We start from the raw sequence: 19188 nt of genomic DNA, 5'->3' as shown, positions 1-19188 counted from the left end.
GTCCTTCTGTAATCGTTGTGAATTGATTGCTGGAACTGATGTGTTTGTCCTAGTCGTGTAGGTGACTGTTAAAGTGACACTAGCAAGTCAGGTCCGCTGTCTCCTGCTGGAAACAGCGTGACGTGCCAGTTGGCCCTTACTGCCCTCCTGAGTGTTGGCATGGCAGACTTCTGGTGTTCTCGCCTGTGCAACCAGTAGTTTATTATTGTTGATACTCGTGTAAGTACGTCCTTTTCTGTATGGATTCGGATGCATCTATTTAATTATATGTGACATTGTGTTCTTGTTATTCGTGTTACATTCTAACACCTTTGTATAATATAAATATTAACTTTAAAATGTTACATAATAATTAAAATTTAAGTGAATCAATGAATAATTGTGATAGTAGGCGTACTGTTAAATAGTTTAAAGGGAGGAGCTAGAGCAAACTGTACTATTTTAAGCATTTCAATTTTTACATTTAATTTAGGCTAACTATTTAAAAAACGTTTACAATGGTTTCATTATAAGCAAGCCTTTAATTATTTTATCTGATTAGTATAAGCAAGATCAACAATAATAAGGCCCTTTTAAAAAAATTATAATTATTCTACTCCGTTCAACCCGAAACTGTGTTTTATTACTGGACTCCAAGTCAGCTTAAACACGAATAGTTGATTTAGGTGTGACAGGTCCTGTGTCTACGATAGTTAAGGGGCTTCGGAACTTAGAGTAGTGAGTCAACAAATTTGCAGCTTTGAGTTAACTGTATATTTCACACCTGAAATGTTAATGTATTATTTGGTTAGGCAAACTCAAATTTGCATAATAATTGACTTACATTACTACGTTCTTCAGCCCCTCAATTATATCCTATTATTTTCTGTACGCACAATTATTTACTCTATAACTAAATTTTGCTGTCGGTAGGTTTAAGTGTCCCAACCGTGACACATGAGGATTCTTATATTGTAATTTGGACAGTAGCGTTAACTGCATTTGATAAAATACACACAAAGTTCATCTCATCATTCCGACAATGCTACTTGTTTTGTCGTAATGCATCGGAGAATTTGTAAAAAACATATTTCTTCGCTTGCCTGGGTGGTTTCCTTAAGATACTCCTTCACCACGACTTTTACTTTATGTTTTATATATCCTTAACTTGAAAGCACTACACCTTCACTCTAGTTTTCAGTAATATACATATATTGAGAACACAACTAAGTGCATCAAGAACTAATACTTATTTTGAGTCCTGAAATAACACTTAAATGTAAGTATTTTCAAGAATTAATTGTCATTGAAATATTTTTATTGGCAAATAAAAATAATATGTAATATTTCTGTATATTTTTTTTACATGTTAAAGCTGTAATTTCCTACTTCTATATTATTATTGAAAATTACATAATTGTTTGGCTGCACCCACCCAAAATGAATGTATTGCGAACAGGGTCTGCTCTCAAATTAAAATAACCTAAGAGCCAATATTAAATTATAAAATAGTGTTACGATTTATTGTGGGTTCGTAAAGGATAGCCCAATTAATGATTTTTATCACACATAGTAGTTTTATTTATTGTCACTATTTACATCACTAGCTCATAATCTAAAAATGCCAATTAATCAATTGTACTTAAAAAATGTTGCTTCCTCCAGTCACTCGTTTCTCACAATCCACACGCCTCGCTGGGTCGCACCTCTGGCGCAACTCTCGCCGCAGCACCCCTCGTGGTCCTCCGTCGCAGGACTCCGTCGCCGCACTCCGCCGCCGCTGTCGCACTTCCTCTTCGCCGGGATCCCACTCGACGCCTCGCTCGGAGCTTCGCACGAAACTCCGCCGCACCCGCGACACTATCGTCCAGAACTGAACTCTTCACCCTGGAACCTTCGTCCAGGGACTTCGCCACTCTATCGCCCGGAAACTCCGCCGCGGGAAAACTCCCGACTTCATTCTGAACTCCACTGACTCCCCCAGGCCGGCGTCCTCGGGCATATATATAGGCCCCTGCGCAATTCCAGAACTCACGAGAGCGGCCGGGGCCAGTCGCGTCATTTTGCACCGACACGACGCGACGGTAGAAATCTCTCGAAACACGTGTCGGCGGCTCGCGTAACTCCCAGCTGTCCGGTGTCAGTTACGTGTCAAAGGCAGGGCACCGCGCGGGTAGTGGGGGGAAGGAGGGGGGAAAGCGACAATCCTTGTTATCTTCCAGGCGCGCGCGGCGCATATCATATTGCGGCAGTCGCCAGCCAGTTCTGCACCTGCACGTGTCCCGGCCAATGTCACGTTCGTAACAATAGTAAAAAAATTAAACAAATTAATCAACGGATTATATTTGCTGGTATGTATCATTTACAACTTTCTTGCCGTTATGAACCTGGAAGATTTTGAATACTAACATTGCAGTAGTTTCAAGTAGGTACCTACTTAATGTAATCTTTCAAACTCATTGAAACATTGCAACATTTCAACAGCATTACAGATTTGCACTAAGATTGCTATGGCTATAGCTAATATGTGTAGTAGCGAATGAAAATAAGCATTTTTTTAAATCGAGCTGACGCTCCGATTAAAAGAAGTTACTTAATTAAAATGATGATATCGACTATTGTTTTCAAAGACTTCTCGCATATCTAAGGCATTCAAGAGTATTAGGAGAAACTCAAGAAATATCCTATCCACTAATTCGCATTTCAGCGTGTACAAACAGGGGCGTTTCCATTTTTGATGCTAGAATTTTTACTAATTCATTCTGAAAAACATTCACAGCTATCTATGGAGAACACAATCACTGGACTCATGTCTTTGATAATATTCAAGTGAAAAGTTTGAGTGACAGGAAGAATGTAAGCTTTTATTTGCTGTGGGGGACACCGGCTAGATTTTATGTATCAACATGGAAGTGATTAGTGAAAAATTGCTACCGTTATCGTTTCCGCAAAATTGTGAATATATATTATGTGTATGAATATATATGTATCAACTTTTTGAGTTGATGGTTTTGGGGTCTATGGACCATGAAACTTTGTCCCAGGCGGGTTTGGCAAGTCTAGAGTTCTGAATTTCACCCGCCTTCATGTTTATTTGTCCTTATTAATGCGTGTTGAGGGGGCGCGGAAGACTGCCACATCGGAATTATACTATAATGGCAGTATTCCGCCTGGCCTCTTCGAAAAAGGCGGAAAACTACCATAACGGAAATCTCCCATACCCCCAAAGGACGAGGCGGAATTCTACCATATTTCCTTATACACTCCATGGAATGAGTACAGCTGCTTTGCTCTCGAAGTAATGTATAGAATACGTCGCTAGGTAGCACTGTTAACCCCCTAGCTGTTTCTTAGGTTAACTTAAAAGGATACAGATAGCGTTTCTGATGGTTACTTTCTGTAGTTCCAGTCATAAATCAACTCAACAGATTGCGCACTAATAGAAACAAATGTTTCCAAAAATGGGCTATAGGAAGCAGCACTGTATACTTATAACCTCCATCTGTAAAATTAAAAATATTATACTTGTCCTCCTGTGACGGAAAACTGCCATACTGGAAGACTACCATACTGGAAGACTGCCATACTGGAAGACTGCCATAATCGAAGAATTCCGTCTGGAGCGACGGAAAACTACCATAAGTTAAAACCCGACCATACAGTCCTAATTCTCGAACGACACGAGTAAATTATGCCTATTATCTTAAAAAGAATTTGTATAAATAAGCAGCATACAAAGTCTTGTGATTCTAGTTAATGTTTTAACTCCAGGTCACTAGTTTAAAATGAAATGCAATCTAGTGACCGAAAATCACAATTTCCTGACAACCGACGATTAAGTAAGTAAAACATTGCATTATTTATATATGTTTAAAATGGCACGACAGCTATCACCATCAGGTGTATAGTCTACTGAGGTAGTAATTCAATCGAGTTGATTTTATGTATCAAAAGAACAATAAAATAAACTTAAGCATTAATGATTTCACAAAAATAAATATATTTTTACGTTACTAAATCATTAATAATACCCTCATTATGTTTCTGATGAGCTGTTGGGGTTCACTTTTCGTGGGCTGACTTCACTACTACGTTACTTCTTAATGGCTGTGGTGGTGTTTTGGACATGTTGGGGATGTTACAAGGTATTGTGATTCCAGCATTATGTTTTTAGCATGTGCTGTGAAAACCATTAGATGAGTATTTTAAAATAGAGATGTACAGATAAAACAATTGCCATTAAGAATCGATAAAAACAATCACAGCATTTCCAACTTTTGAACTGTGAAAACGGAATATTTTTTATACGTTATTTGAGAACGATTTACGTTTCCTTTTTAAGTTTTACTGATTAAGTAGTTTCGAAATTAGACCTATATTTGTACTGTGTCAATGACTAAGAAATAATTTAGAAATACTGTAATGAGCTGGTTAAGTGAAAACATTTCAGAACATTAGTTTATGAAAGCCTTCAAATCATTTTAATGTATGTTTATCAGGGGAATAGTCTATTTCCGATATAATTTTTCTTCTTATTCTGAAATGATTGCTTTCTTGACAAGTGTCAGGTGTAACTAAATATTAAATATATTTAATATTCTGTTTTCCATTACCTTTCGTGGATTTACCCATTCACAAGTTACTGCATCCATCTCAAACGAGATGGCTTTCTTTAGAAGCTGTTGTTGTCAGAGTTGTAGAACAATGGGAGGCTTTATGGCTGTATTTTAATTCCAAGAATCTAGAGGAACGGTTAATATCAACTGAGGAAATTCACAGAAGTTTAAATGATCCATTTCTGAAATTGTATTTTTTATTTTTGGTGTGGGTTTTGCCGAAGTTTACTTCAATCAATAAGTATTTTCAGAGCTCTAAGGTTGTGATTACAGAACTGTATGAAAAAATGCAAGGTTCAATGAAAGACATTCTCTTGTGTTTCATGGAACGGACGTACGTGTTGCAAACAAAAATATCTTAAATTGGCCCCAATAATGTGAGCAAGTTTCTTCCCGATTCAAGTTTGTATTTAGGTGTTGAAGTAATGAAGTATTTTCAAAATAAAGAAATATCCGACAACAAACATGCTCTAAAAGACTTTGTTCATAAATGCAAAAAGGTGTTTGCAGATAGGTTGCTTGGAGGTAAAGAAAATATACAATTTTGATGACAACCTTCTTCCTCTTCTTTCTGTTCTAACACCTAAAAATCTTTGTATAATGTAATTAGAGGAGTTTCGCCTTCAATTGTACCACTAGCAGTAAATTTACCCAGGATCACGCCAGTTGAAGATAACAATCTCCTTCAAAAAATTGATGATGAATGGCGAAAATTACCTATTACTGATTTACCATTTAACATCAATAGCATAGTCGAGCCTGATGAATTTTGTGCTCACTTTATGAATTTGGAGGACAAATGTGGGGAAAAACAGTTTTCAAATTTGTCAAGGTTTGCACTGTCGGCATTATCTCTACCGCATTCAAACGCAGAGTGTGAAAGGGTGTTTAGTAGAATGAATTTAATTAAAGTCAAAAGTAGAAACCGTCTTAATGTGTCTACTATAAATGGTTGTATGCTTCCGAACCAATGTGTTAAAAGTGGTGACTCCTCGTGTGACAAATTCAACCCAACAGAAGACATGCTCAAGAGCATGAGCAAAAGAGTATGCTACAATCGCCCATCTGGACACAGTTCTACATCGCACGCTACTACCCGCGACGATGACTGTGATATCACCTTTGAATAATTATATCTGGTGAGTAACGATCTTCTTTTTATGTGACAAGGCATATTTTCATTGTTTTGTCTGCCAAGTTTTTAATTTAATAGGTCAAGTGGGGCAATGTTTTCAGCAGGTTTGTAATATATTTTGTTTTGATAAGCAGTGATAAGATTTTTGATTCACACATATCATTTACGTTGAATGACCCGATGTTGTGTTATATTAAGGGCGCTGGAAGGCTAATGCAGTCGCCCGAATTCCGCTAGGTAGCAGAGGCTGCTCTATCCGCGGTGGCGGCTGGAAGCGCGCCTTATCTCAGTTACAATCTGCGGTTGCCCTCTCTCTCGCACCCGGGCCGTGCGGAGCCGCGTTGGAGACAGGGAGGGATCAGCTTACCAGTGTTGTCAACTCCACCGACATCACACCCGAGAGCTTTTATCAGCGAGTCCTGTCCTTGAAGGAACACATGGCTCTTGCCAATGAGTACTCGGCTTTCTGAAGCGAGTGGTTGCCATATGACCTACCCGAGTTAAAAATAGACAAATTTGTATGATAAAATATTCTATAATGTACATTCCTAAACTTATATACGTGCATATAACTGATAATGTATTTTGTGTTCCGTTGTTTGTATACATTAGCTATATGTGAAATTGGAAATCTAAAAACTACAACGCCGAGAATTACGATTTATGTAATTATTATCTTTTAAATAAACACATATACGAACATAGCATGTAATAAAAATTATATTCTAAAAGGAATGGTGTCCCTTACGTATCACTAATGTGCCATGGGTCGTGGGTTCTATCCCAACCCTTTTTGTCTTAGTTTATCTAAACTGAGTTGTTACCACAGTGATTGCATATGTAATTTTTGCAGTCTAATTTGCACATTATTACATCGTTTCTTATAAGATGTTACTAAATTATTGATGTTTTACTACACATAAAAAAGTTATTTAAAAGGAAATCAAAAAACGTGATTTTCAAGTAATATTTCAAACAGTTCTATTTAAAATTCTACGTGATCTAAATTTCATACGTAACAGTTTTCTTAGTACATAAGAAATGGCGCATGGCTTGAGCGTTGAAATTGATAACTTAAGTAAGAAATGCGTACTCAATTTTTAATCATAAAACAGCCCAAGCATTAAAACCCTCTGTAGACGGGAACACACAGTTTAAAATTTTAAAAAACCAAAAATAAAATTAATATACTTTATTACAAACCAAAAACTTTCATCAAGAAATATACTGCTTACTAACAACTTGTTTGGGATCCCAGTTGTGTGTTTTTTTATGAAGACTTTTATTAGTGATTAACTACCTACCTTGTTTATTGCCCTACAAAGCTTTGTAGTTGTATTACAGATAGGGCCTACATATTGTTTCAATATCGCCAAACATATCTAAATGCATACTTGATTTATTTATAGTAGACCATAATATATTCTTTTATATACATACATCAATTACCATTTTGGGATTGTGTCATTATTGAGTATTACAGTCTATGGAAGGCTCCAAATAGCGTTTTATATTTTTATATACTGTATACATATTTATGTATAAAAACGTTACGGCGCGATATTTAGCGAGATGCTTTTGTTCAGGAATCACTAACATTATTTTAATTAAAAATTTATAACTGGCATTCACCAACAGCAAGGCACTTCCTCAATTAAATATTAATGTAACAAGAAATTTGTAAAACTGTTTGTCCATTGCCTCATAGAAAGCAACTGGAGGGAATTATTTTTATTTAAATATTAAATTCAACAGCTAATATATTAACACGCACAACGTGATTGACCAAATATGGTCAATTGTTTGATTTATTTTTTGCCAAACATTTTGTACAAAAGCAAACAGGCAATGTAATAAGATGTAATATCTCATATTAATTAACTATTCAGCCAAATACTATTAGAATATTTTTACTGTAATTTTTGTTTTGATACTTTAAACATATTTACAACACAAAAAGTAGAAACACATTAACAGTCATCTCAATTTAAATTTAAACACAAGTTCTATTGTCTACCAACAAAACACCAAATTACAAAAGCATTAACCCACATAACGAATCGACGGATGATAAGTTAATTTAATACAATGTACACAAAACTCTGAAGTTAATATTCAATACAATTTACATAAAACAACCCGAATATCAAGTCAAATAATTATTAGGAAAAATGTTTACAAAGAAGTGACTATTCACGGTATCAGAATTAATCCCGGTAACATTTATATACATTTTATATTGGCTACTAATAAAACTAATAATAACAAAAACATATTAACTCACAAAAAATGGCAAACGCCTAACAGAGAAAACTAATGCCGATAGTAAAAATACTTAAAAAATATTATCATGCTATTTAGCATTTACAATGTAGGTATAGTGATTATTTGAGCTTCATAATAATTTTTGATGACATACATATCTTGTATTGCCTACCAATAAAACTTGTTATTGCAAAAAACATGACAACATACAGAATTACATGACAGATGCTTAGAAAAACATTTCACTACACTATTCACAAAATCAATAATCATTTGTTTGGCCTAAATATATCAATTATAGCATATCCGAAATAGTTATTACATACACAAGCAATCATTTAAAAAGCAGCGAAGCACTATTAATGGGTATGTACTTTTTCAGGCCATAAATATAGATTTACGTTAAATGTTATCAACGTGAGGATTTTTAGTGTTTTTATCTTCACAAAGTGAAAAATTAAAAAATAAACTAATAAAAAAACTTTCGGCACAGCCTATAGGCGTAGGTAGATTTCAAAGTACCTACTTCTTTTAGAAATATTATTAAAACGTCTATAAACTTCTGGAAAATTTTTGGAACTTAATGTACGTAACGTCTTTATGTTCTCCAATATAACAAAATTATCGATTAGGCTACATAAATGTTCTCATTGTCCATGCAGCGTTATTATTATGAATGTTTTTAACTGAATCCAGTATTATATTATATTCAGTATTGAATAGCTAAGAACAACTTTTATATTATGTCAACTAAAGTAGGTATATTTTGACCTTCGAACCCTTTTTATCCATTGCACCAATAACGTGGTCTTATAAAATGTTGATTGGTACCAAGGTTTAACATAATATTAAGATGGTTTAAAATAAATACTGATAAATTTGATGCTAAAGTAGTTTAGAATTTCTTTTTTTTTAATTTCAAACCTATTTTTTACGGTAATAATTCGTTTAAACAGAAATGGTTTCAGCCTAAGTTTTGGATAAAGTTTAGGATATATTCAATAAGTTATAACCGATTTGATAGTAGGCTTTAATTCTGTTATAATGTAATTATATATATATTTATATTATTTACACTCCTTTGTAATAATGGTTGGTAACATAAAAAATGTTTTTAAGAACAGTTTTAGACAATATATAGAAAGTTAATCAAAAATAAGTAAGGATGCGATGATGTACACGGTAGGAAATTTTTATTTGCTTTCTTATTCCAACCCCAGGTTCTTTCAACTTCTTGCTTCAGACAAAAGTTTTAGATAAAAATGATAAGATTTACAAACAATTTGAACAGATCTAATGTAGTGCCTACTAACGAAGTTATAAATTCCTTTTTTGTATTTTAACCCCTCTAGCCACCCTTTGCAATTGGTTGGTTGTATCACAAATTATTTCAGACAAAATTTTAGATAATATCTGTAGGGCTTACAAACAAATTGATCGGATTTGATAGTGTACGTAGTAACGGACATAATTTTTTTGTCCTCCAACCTTGGTTTTTTCCACTACTTTCAGTAATGGCTGGTCGTATCAAAATTGTTATTTAGACAAATGTTTTTGGTATAACTCATACAAGTTATAGGTAATACGTACGTACAAACATATTTGATATTCGTCGTATTGTAGGAGTTATAGCGATTTTTCTTGTTTTTTTTTAATGCCTTCCCCATTTATGCCCCTTTGTTTGGATGTTGCCCGTTAACGAATTGGACCGAGATTTTCCATTACTCTATTTTATGTATTTGTTTGGTAGTGATATGTGCAAAATTAATTAATTAACGTTTCTATAAAAATGATACCTAGTATATATATATATATATATATATATATTAGTTTACGGTGGTTTTGGGGTCTACAGACCACGAAAAGTATGTAAAAAAAATCGGTATTGGCACTATGGTATAGGCGAATAAAGCCTGTATTTCTACGAAATCTAGCTAATATATTGGGCATATTTTACAGTTACCTTTCAAAAGAACTTTTTCAACATTTTTTGAGCATTAAAAATTAGAAATATATAAATATTACAGTACTGAAACGTCTTTAATTTTAAAAGCAATTGTAACTGGTTACTTAAATATACGATTTTAATGTAGCCGAGAAAAAATTTATAATTTTTACATGTCTTTCAACATTATTTAATTCTTGAGGTTTTTGACAGCCATGTTAAATAAAATATCTGGTTCTGAAAGAAATTTAAACCATATAGGCCAGTAACATTGCCTTTATACCTTATAAGCTTCAGTTCAATAATCAGTTTCATTCTCCTTATTTGTACTACCCAAAATTGTAAATCATGTAATTTTGGCAGTTAACTATGCAAAAATTATGCATTATATTTACGTTTTAGTTTTGTGAAAGTGAAACCACTGAAATTTCTACAAGTTTGACAGATTTGTTAACGTAAATCTAATTTTATAACATGTTATAATATAAACGACATTGGTAGGAACCGTACAGTTTCCTTATTTTAAATTGATTTTCTTTTTATAGTGTCGCGTTTGTGCTTCAGTAATGTACAATGGTTCACGAACCGGCAAACCGCGAGGAATACGGGGGTCAGCGATTTCCGGCAGAATGCAGTCCATGTAAAACTGAGATAATTTTGGCAGCATTTTTTCTTGCCAAAGAATTTTGTCCCTGACAATACATTCCACTATTATTTTTCCTCCCGCATATACAACAAAGTCACAATACTCCCTATCACAAATATTCAACTGACCTTGAATTTGGAAATAATAGCTATGATTTCGTCGCAATTGCAGCTGCCCATTTACACTCTCAATGCACAATTTTTTTCCCTTCAAAGTCACTGCTTCTTCCAAAACCTTATCTTTGAGTGAATACAAACATTTAACTTCCAGCAACTTATCCGTTCCTACAAGCCCGTCTGGGCTGGCACCGAGGTATGGATGCTCACTATCCACGAACAGACCACATTTCTGAACCTCGGCACTTTGCTGTTGCTCGTAAAGGTTAATTGCTACCGATTCGTTTAACCTCCCATACTGAATTGCAGGTGTGTGAAGATCTTTTCTGTACAAAAAGGATTTCACTAAATTATGACACGATGTCTTCTCACGCCTGCACATTACCGAACCAAACATAGATGCAGTGAGGCGGTTCATTCGATGTTCGCGCCACTTGCTGTTAATGTGTTGTCCAACTGTATCGCGTTCTAGAGTTTCCTTTTGTTCGGACATCAGATTTCAAGCTTGCCAATATATCTAACTTTTTTCTCTCCAGTGTATGTTCATCAATGTCAGGCTGAGCAGCATCCGGTCCATATTCTTGGTCAGCATCACCTCCGCGTTTCTTTTTTTTGTAAACTTTCGCTTTTGCTTCTGCTGATAGACGCAGCCGACGAGCAATTTCTTTTTTCTTTCTTGAGATGCACATGTTCTTGAACACCTTCCCTGGGCTTCTCCCTGACATGCGCTTCCAAGGACTGAGATGCCAACTGGCTCCAAGGGTGTGCGCCAGGCCAGCGCCATGGCAACGTCTGTGATAAGACCCCTGCAGTGTGTAGTTAACACGTTTCCCTCCAGTGAATTTAGCTACTAAAGCCATATATCTGAAAATACCAATATACATTATTACATACAATATTACGATTACAAAGAAAGTAAAATAACTTTAGTCTTATCATGTGAACAAAACTCTTACCTTTCAGCTTCATTTGTAGTTTCGTTGAATGCAACTCGATCAGCCTTCCTAACGACATTATCGATGCATTTAAAAACTTGCTGCAAGACTCCTCCTTCCTCAACCTTTCCTACTTTGTCTTCTTCCTCTTTCTTCTTGCAGAATGCTTCACGACAGTTGCTGTGTCTTCCCAAGGCGTGGAAAGGGTTGTTGAGCAAGTCTTTACGCAGTCGTTCAACAGAAGCTTGGCTGAAATCCGTACCTGATTCTTTTATTGCAGCCCTCACGCCAATCACCATACGATCAATGCATGTCACGCCATTAATTTTGTTTTTCAGAACTCTACGTACATGGAGTGGAAATGATGTGTTTGCAGCAAGCTTATGTAGGTTCTCGCTGAATGCTCGTGTTACATGGTTAGCACATTCTATTTTGACAGTTTGCCTTCCATAGGAAACTCCTTCCTGTATCCTACAAAAAGTACTGGAGTCACCATCCCCTATGTAGTACTTGTACATAATGCCATGTTGCTGTATACTGTGTCTGAAACCTTCAACTATGGCGCACTGCTCCATGCCAGTTGAAGGGCCACAATAATTCTTAAAGCATTCATGCTGTTGGATTTCAGTTTGGTCTTTTTTGGCTCTGGCACATACAGAACAGAATGCATTTTTGATGGAAAAAAACAAAACCTTTTTAGTAGCAGCGCCAATCAAAACACCTTGCAACAGCAAGAAATGATTATGTAAATATTCAACTGATTTTCACTAACGAAACAAAAATTATAAAAATATGTCCCCAAAACACATTTTATCCTCCTAAAGCAATGCAGATAAAATGTCAGTTTTTTTTCCCCTTCAAACGTTTCTCGTGTTACATACCCTTGTTGTCTGAAAAGTATATTTCACAAAATGAATTGCATACAGTTACGTTTGGTGCTCCAAAAATGTTTGACTAAATTTGTTATTTCTTTTCGTATTGGAGTATGCTGTTGTATGAGTTTGAATAATGACAGGTCACAAAATAAAAATAATAATAAAATGAAATAGAAATTATTGATATTTTAAAAAATTACAAAAACTATAATGACCCACAGATTAATAAAAAAAAACCTTAGCAGTCGATATAGAACAAATGGTTGGAACTAAAACAGAAAACAAAATCATCTAAAATATATGAAATATTTATCTTTTTGGATATTGTATTTGTTTTCGGCGTTCGTTCCTATGCATTTCATATTTTAGTCCTGCATAAGTGTTGGGTGCGTGTATTTGTCAGTACACACTTGGTTGGCATAAAAGCCACTTGTTCAGTTGTGATAGAAATGCTGTGTGACAAATATGTAGAGGAGGTGTTATAATTTTAATGCAGATATGTGAACAATGAATTAAAGTGATGAAAGGGGTGATGAAATGGGTGCCTTGAAAAATAAATAAATGTGGATTTTTTATTTAGTCAAATAAAATTCAATGGTGGCTGATGACTGTTAATATTATTTCTATATTAGTATCTTTGTGAAAACTATAACTCATATTGTTACCAAACTTATCAACTTAGGTACTGAAATAAGATATAACTTGTTCAACATGCACAGTAATAAAAATTTAATTTAATTTAAAATGGTTGATCTCAAATTAATATAATTTCCAAAACAATACGCTAGAGAGCAACCCAACCATAGCATGTACCCCCGTGCTAGAGTACCTACTGATATTAGTCCTGTAGGTTTCGGGAACAAAAAATAGGAATGTTAAAAATTTTCAATACAGGTCATACACACACACATTACTACAGATAGTTATGCCATTAGTCGTCTCGGAAGCTCACAGTCGTAGAACAGAGATGGTAATCGTTCTGGACCACTGGATGCTTCGTCTCAGCACACAGGCGTGTGAGGCTATCGAAAGGAACTACCTATTCTATCGACGTTGTTCTGGAACCATGGTTTAGAAGACTGCACCTCCTTCGGCAACTGAAAAGTTTCCTTATCCAGCGATCTCACTGATGAAGATCAAGATTTAACAGCTCGATAGGACAGCAACGGCGTCCCCTAAGGCTCTGCGTTGACTGTAGTCGGTATACGACCGTTGTACTCCCTAATTTATGACGATATATATATATATATAATATTTCCCAGAACTAAATCAACACCACTAATTACACAACGCGGAAGAAGTAACTGTTGTTGGTTACCGTACTGGGTCTCAAAGGGTTCGAGACCGCCTCTTACACAGAAGCCGTCTTGCCTTGCTGACAGCTAGAGTCCCAATCCCTTTATTGTAACATTTCTCCAAATTTAAACCTTCTAAGCCACCAAGGGGCACTGATATAAATAGGATTTTTTCAATCACTATTTCTACCTGGAAGCTATTGCAAAGCAGTAAAATCAACAATATAAATGTATTTCGTGCTGTCACATACAAAAAAGTAATGAAACTAATGCAATATTATAGTCTGAATAAAATTCATTTTAGAACAACGACGACACTGAGAGAAATATAGCTACAGTTTGGCTGGATTACTAACTCAATACATTCGCATATACTAGAACAAAATTTACATTTAGCACGATAATTAACAGACGAGAAAATGTAACTAAACAAGTAAAATAAATCTGTAAGCATTCCAGTGCAAAAGTTGATCGTTCAACAAAATAAAATATCAGTGCAGTTTAAAATAATGTTTATGCCTATACCATAAAAACACGAATCATATTCTCACTCATAGTAAATAATTTTCTACAAATATTTTATGTGTTGATATTTATTCACAAAACACTGCATACTAAATCAAGTGAAAGCTACAGATATACGGCATATAAAACATTAAGAGTAATTTAAAGTATAATAAATCTGCATATACCGTTGAGTACATATATTTAAATTATAGTGGTATCATTTCTGATACTATATTTTGCATGTTTTTACTAATACTAGGTCTAACGCCTGATATAACTTAAAATATTGTACTGCCCACTCGACCACGAGTATACGATAACGTAAAAGATATCTCAATTATCGAACTCACCACACCAGAAGCAGAATTGTAGCCATGGCCATAGCTCCTCTTTGCCCAACCGCCATCTCCAATAACTGTTATGTATGGTACACCATCTACAATATGACCTTTTTGTATAGCTATTTTTCTTTCTTCCTCTCCAGCCATTTTCATTTTTAGTGCCAAGTGCTCCTCCCACACCTAACACAAAATTAATCGTTGAAGGTAATTAGGATGAATTAAAGAGATTTCGAGCAGAAAACTTAAAATTTTCATTTTGAGGACTTAAATTTAAACAATCAAAATTGTCAGCAAAATCTTACCTTTCCAATTTCTTTTTCATTTTGCCTAAAACAAGAGGAATACATAACTGGCACGTCTAACACACCCATAACCTCTTGAATTTGAGTAAATCCAAAACCAGATGATAACGTTCCCCAAACCAAGAGCGTATTTATTTCAGGTTTGTTCTGTACTGTGTTTTCATCTGTCGTGACGTATTGGATTTTCCCACATACTTCGCAGTAATATTCCCACACACAGTGAAGGCCTCTCCTCGATTCATTTCGCAACCGGAGACACCCAGTTGTGCATGAAAGGGAATGTTTTCCCACTGCTTCAAGTTGAGGAAGAAGAAAACTTGGATTGACAATCCGACGTCCCTGAATAACAGAGTCTAAACTTCTTTTTGTGGTATCATTTTCAACAATTAGTGGCGGAAACTCATCGTCGTCTATTTCCACGCCAACCCAATCTAAGGCTGGATTATAATCAACGCCACTACTATTAATAGAATTCGTAGGCGATGAAGGCAGGTCTTGGAGAATGATGTCAGCACTGAAAACACATAAAAAATTAGATATTGTTCAATAAAAATGTACGCAATGAGTCACATTCATTCCATCATAAAGGTTTCTAGTAATTTAATAAATATATTTTATCTGAACCAGATTTGTATGGGAAATATACGTGTGGTAGAATATTTCTGAATCTTTTTTTTTTTTTTTTTAATTTTTGAGGTAAACCTTTTAGTAATTTATCAAATATATTTGAAAATATTACATTTTTGATAGAAAGTATACGTGGAGAAGATTATTTTTTTTTTTTTGCGGAAGATCCAATTGAAACTACCGCACTGCATCTCCATGATACAGGACCGTCTAAAGAAACTTAAGGGCCCGGGGGCGAAAACATTTGCCGAGCCCCCTCCCCATTACTTAATGGACAACTTTTCAAACTCCAAAATTTAAAAAAACAAATACTCCAAAGACTGTAAACGTTACTGTCGCCATAATTGTAAACGCAATCTGTGCATATCGCATTACTTGTAAAGGTTTTATATGGATTATATTAACAATAGACTTGTAATTATTGTCCTATAACAACAAAAAAATATTGAAACTCAACCAAGGCCCCTGTAGCCTGAGCCTCGAGAATTCAACTACCCCCCTCCCCCCCCCTTCTAGCCCTTAGTCAACCTTCTCGACGGCCATGTGTATCTCATAAGGTAATTTTGAGACATGCAGTCGCATGCGAACCAAAGAATTAACTGTCAGAATATTATTTTTGATTCGGATTATTTTACAGCATTGAAAAATAGCAAAACTAATTCCCTTCAAATATGCAGTCAGTCAGCCAAATTTGACTGTTATTGAAACATTTCTGCGCATTACCAGTAGGTTTCATTTTAATCTGCAGAATTACACCAATATGGAAGCTATAACTAAATTTAGATATGAACGTTTCGTTAGAAATAATATGGCAATTTCCCCTTCAAACCTAGAATATATTATTTAAATGGATACCTTTGTACTGACAAACATATGTATATATGTGTGTGTGTATTTATTGCTGCCACAATGCTTTATAATACACATACATAAAACAAAACATGGAAAATCGCATCAATATTTTTATCTTACATTAAACAATGGATGGCTGGCACCTAAACTAAACTTGTGTTCTCAACAGTCATACAAAATTAAAAACGAGTGGGAAATATACACACATATATGATAACTTAAGACATAAGAGAGAAGATTTTTTAAATAAAAACATTAATATAAAACTTTTTAAAACGGACTAAAAAGTTTAAAATAATTTATCCTAGTCTCATACAGATTTATAACCCCATACAGATTCCTAACTCCACACAGTTTGTCCTGTAATATTGTGATTATGAAATTTTAAAATCTATGAAAATACTTGTAAGTCATGCCTGTCCACATAAAAATGAAAACAAATTACATTAATTTAATTAGTTAAAACAACTAAACACGTACTTATAATGTAAAAATGCTTCTGGGCACATGAATAAACCTAGTCATTTCCAATATGACCCACACTACCATGGGCGCCGTTAGCGAGGGGCAGGAATTGTCCCTCCCCCTAATATTTTAAAAATTGTGCCCCCGGACCCTCCTGTGCGCAGTATTCCATATTCTCCCACTCCCCAGATTAGGTTGGTCCCCCTAATTAATTTTTCCTAACGACGCTGGTGCCCACTACTATGGAGGCACAGTTTGTTATGGTCTATAGCATAGGCGGATTTATGGGGTGTACCCTAGAAGGGTAAAATATGCACTGGATAATACGACATGCAGTAATACATAGGTACTATTATACTAGATACAGAATACCCGTGCACCCCCCCCCCCACCGCCAAAGGTCATTCCTGGATCCGCCCCTGGTCTATAGTAAGGAACCATCAGGCGTTTGCCTGGAGTTATTTCAGAAAATATTGTGGAACGGGCCTTAAAAGAAACACCGTAGCACCACGTGCCTAGTAAAAGGCAATAGGATTTACACATCAAGGTAGTCTAATTGATTTCAAACTTAACAGCGTGGACAAAATGGATAATGGTTTCTATTAAGTACATTCTAATTATCACACTAGCCAGGAGCGAATATTAAAAAAAAAGGGGGCAAAATATTTCACTAGAGTAAGTTAGCATTGAATGTCAGTAGGTAAGAAAACTATGTTTATCCTAATTCTGTAATCGTTACAATTTCCTTATATTGCTGTCAGTAATAAAATATAGTAATTACAACCAACTCTATTTTAAATGAAGCATATATTTTTTTATTCACCCTAAGATAAAATTTAAAGAAAGTAACTGACAAACCATTTTACATTATTTTGTGTAATCACTTACCGCTTATCTGCAGATTCTTGGTACATTTCACATTCACCGGAAGTAGATGCTGTAGAAACAGTAAATTTCACGCATTCGGAAGTAGATGCGGTAGGTGCGCACAATTTTGAATCCGAACCGTCACATTGTTGTGAAATATAATTTTTTAATTTTCACTCTGCGTGAAATTTCTTTTTAATCCTAGCTTTCTTGTTTTTTTTTTTTGTTTTCTTATAAGGCCGCCCATTGACAAATTTTTGTGGGGCCATTTGGAAACAAAATAAAATAAAATCTACTCAAACGCGGAAAAAAACCACTAGTTTGTGTTGCACACTGAGCGATACAAGCCGCACGAGTGGAGCTACGGGCTGCTGCCCTGCTGGCAGCGGCAACAGCGCGCGCCACGAGGCCAGCTGCGCTGGCTCCAGACGCGATAACACCAGACACCGCGGCGCCTCCAGTGCTGCGGGCTGCATTCGATATATTCTCAGAATGCCAGGGGCAAAAAATACATGCACTGCTTGCATCCTACAAATCTGCTGAAATTTTATTACAATCCAGCATTGTGAAACATGAATAATAAAATGAAATCCAAACGCATTTCGTGCATGTTCTCATTTTCTTATAAGTATTACCATGACGTTTATATAGTCTTATGAAAAATTACTTAATTACATGCCTGCACACTTTTTTCGTAACAATTTATGAGCAATTTCATTTAATCTCTTCAATAGATTACTTAACATACTTCAGTTATACCAAATTTCATTGACATATCTTACCCCGTTTTCAAGATTTGTATAATGCAAAATTGAAAAAAACCAAACTTTGATAGCGATTTATTTAAAATCTATTTGCCTAAATAATATCAAATTTGGTACAATCGATGCTCTTCGCAGGATGAATAAATGTTACAAAGAAAAACAGAAAAATTATTTTGCGAGCAGCCCCCTTAATCAATAGACGACTTGGCCAAGAGCTTTTATGCACTGAATCATGGGTAGGAACACCTGATTTTGCACAAATAATGTCTGAAAACGTATGTAATAACATGGGCTGAACAGTTTTTATACATTATTTTATACATCTAATTAACTCTAATCAATAAATTTAAAAAGATTGCAGAAGTTTTGTTACTAGGCATTTCATCCATAATAAACGAGTCGACGAAAATAACCCTTACTGCTGTTGACAATAAAGGAGTACTTCTCGCAGAATTCTCAGCGTCTAAACATATGTTAATACATACACGTAGCATTGATCCTACGCACGGCAGAACGCGGCAGACGTGCGGTTGTTTGTGAAAAAAAAACCTGTTTCTTCCCAGCAAAGCATGCAATCTGTTGTGACGTCACAAGTCGTTTATTCCATAACTGTGTTGGGTAAGAACAAGATTTTATTTTGTTTATTTCGTAATTCT

The 19188-nt window shown here is 35.1% G+C and overlaps 1 protein-coding gene and 1 long non-coding RNA gene across 2 annotated transcripts; both read right to left on the bottom strand.

Annotated features, from left to right (window-relative positions):
- Nucleotides 1–10395: 10395 nt before the first annotated feature.
- Nucleotides 10396–13115, bottom strand: LOC134542017 (uncharacterized). Its single transcript, XM_063385812.1, has 2 exons — nucleotides 11659–13115; nucleotides 10396–11566 (listed from the first exon to the last, which is right to left on the bottom strand). Exons 1-2 carry the CDS (start codon nucleotides 12210–12212, stop codon nucleotides 11143–11145), a joined length of 978 nt encoding a protein of 325 aa, XP_063241882.1. The 5' UTR covers nucleotides 12213–13115; the 3' UTR covers nucleotides 10396–11142.
- A 1338-nt stretch (nucleotides 13116–14453) lies between these two features.
- On the bottom strand, nucleotides 14454–19073 carry LOC134541787 (uncharacterized). The gene is made up of 3 exons (XR_010076689.1): nucleotides 17790–19073; nucleotides 14958–15471; nucleotides 14454–14835 (listed from the first exon to the last, which is right to left on the bottom strand). It is a non-coding gene; the product is annotated as an uncharacterized LOC134541787 (long non-coding RNA).
- Between the last annotated feature and the right edge of the window lie 115 nt (nucleotides 19074–19188).

The sequence above is a fragment of the Bacillus rossius genome (assembly GCF_032445375.1).
Source record: "Bacillus rossius redtenbacheri isolate Brsri chromosome 4 unlocalized genomic scaffold, Brsri_v3 Brsri_v3_scf4_2, whole genome shotgun sequence".
Taxonomy (NCBI): domain Eukaryota; kingdom Metazoa; phylum Arthropoda; class Insecta; order Phasmatodea; family Bacillidae; genus Bacillus; species Bacillus rossius.
The sequence above is the reverse complement of the archived record's forward strand: the minus strand, read 5'-3'. Positions and strand labels throughout refer to the sequence as shown.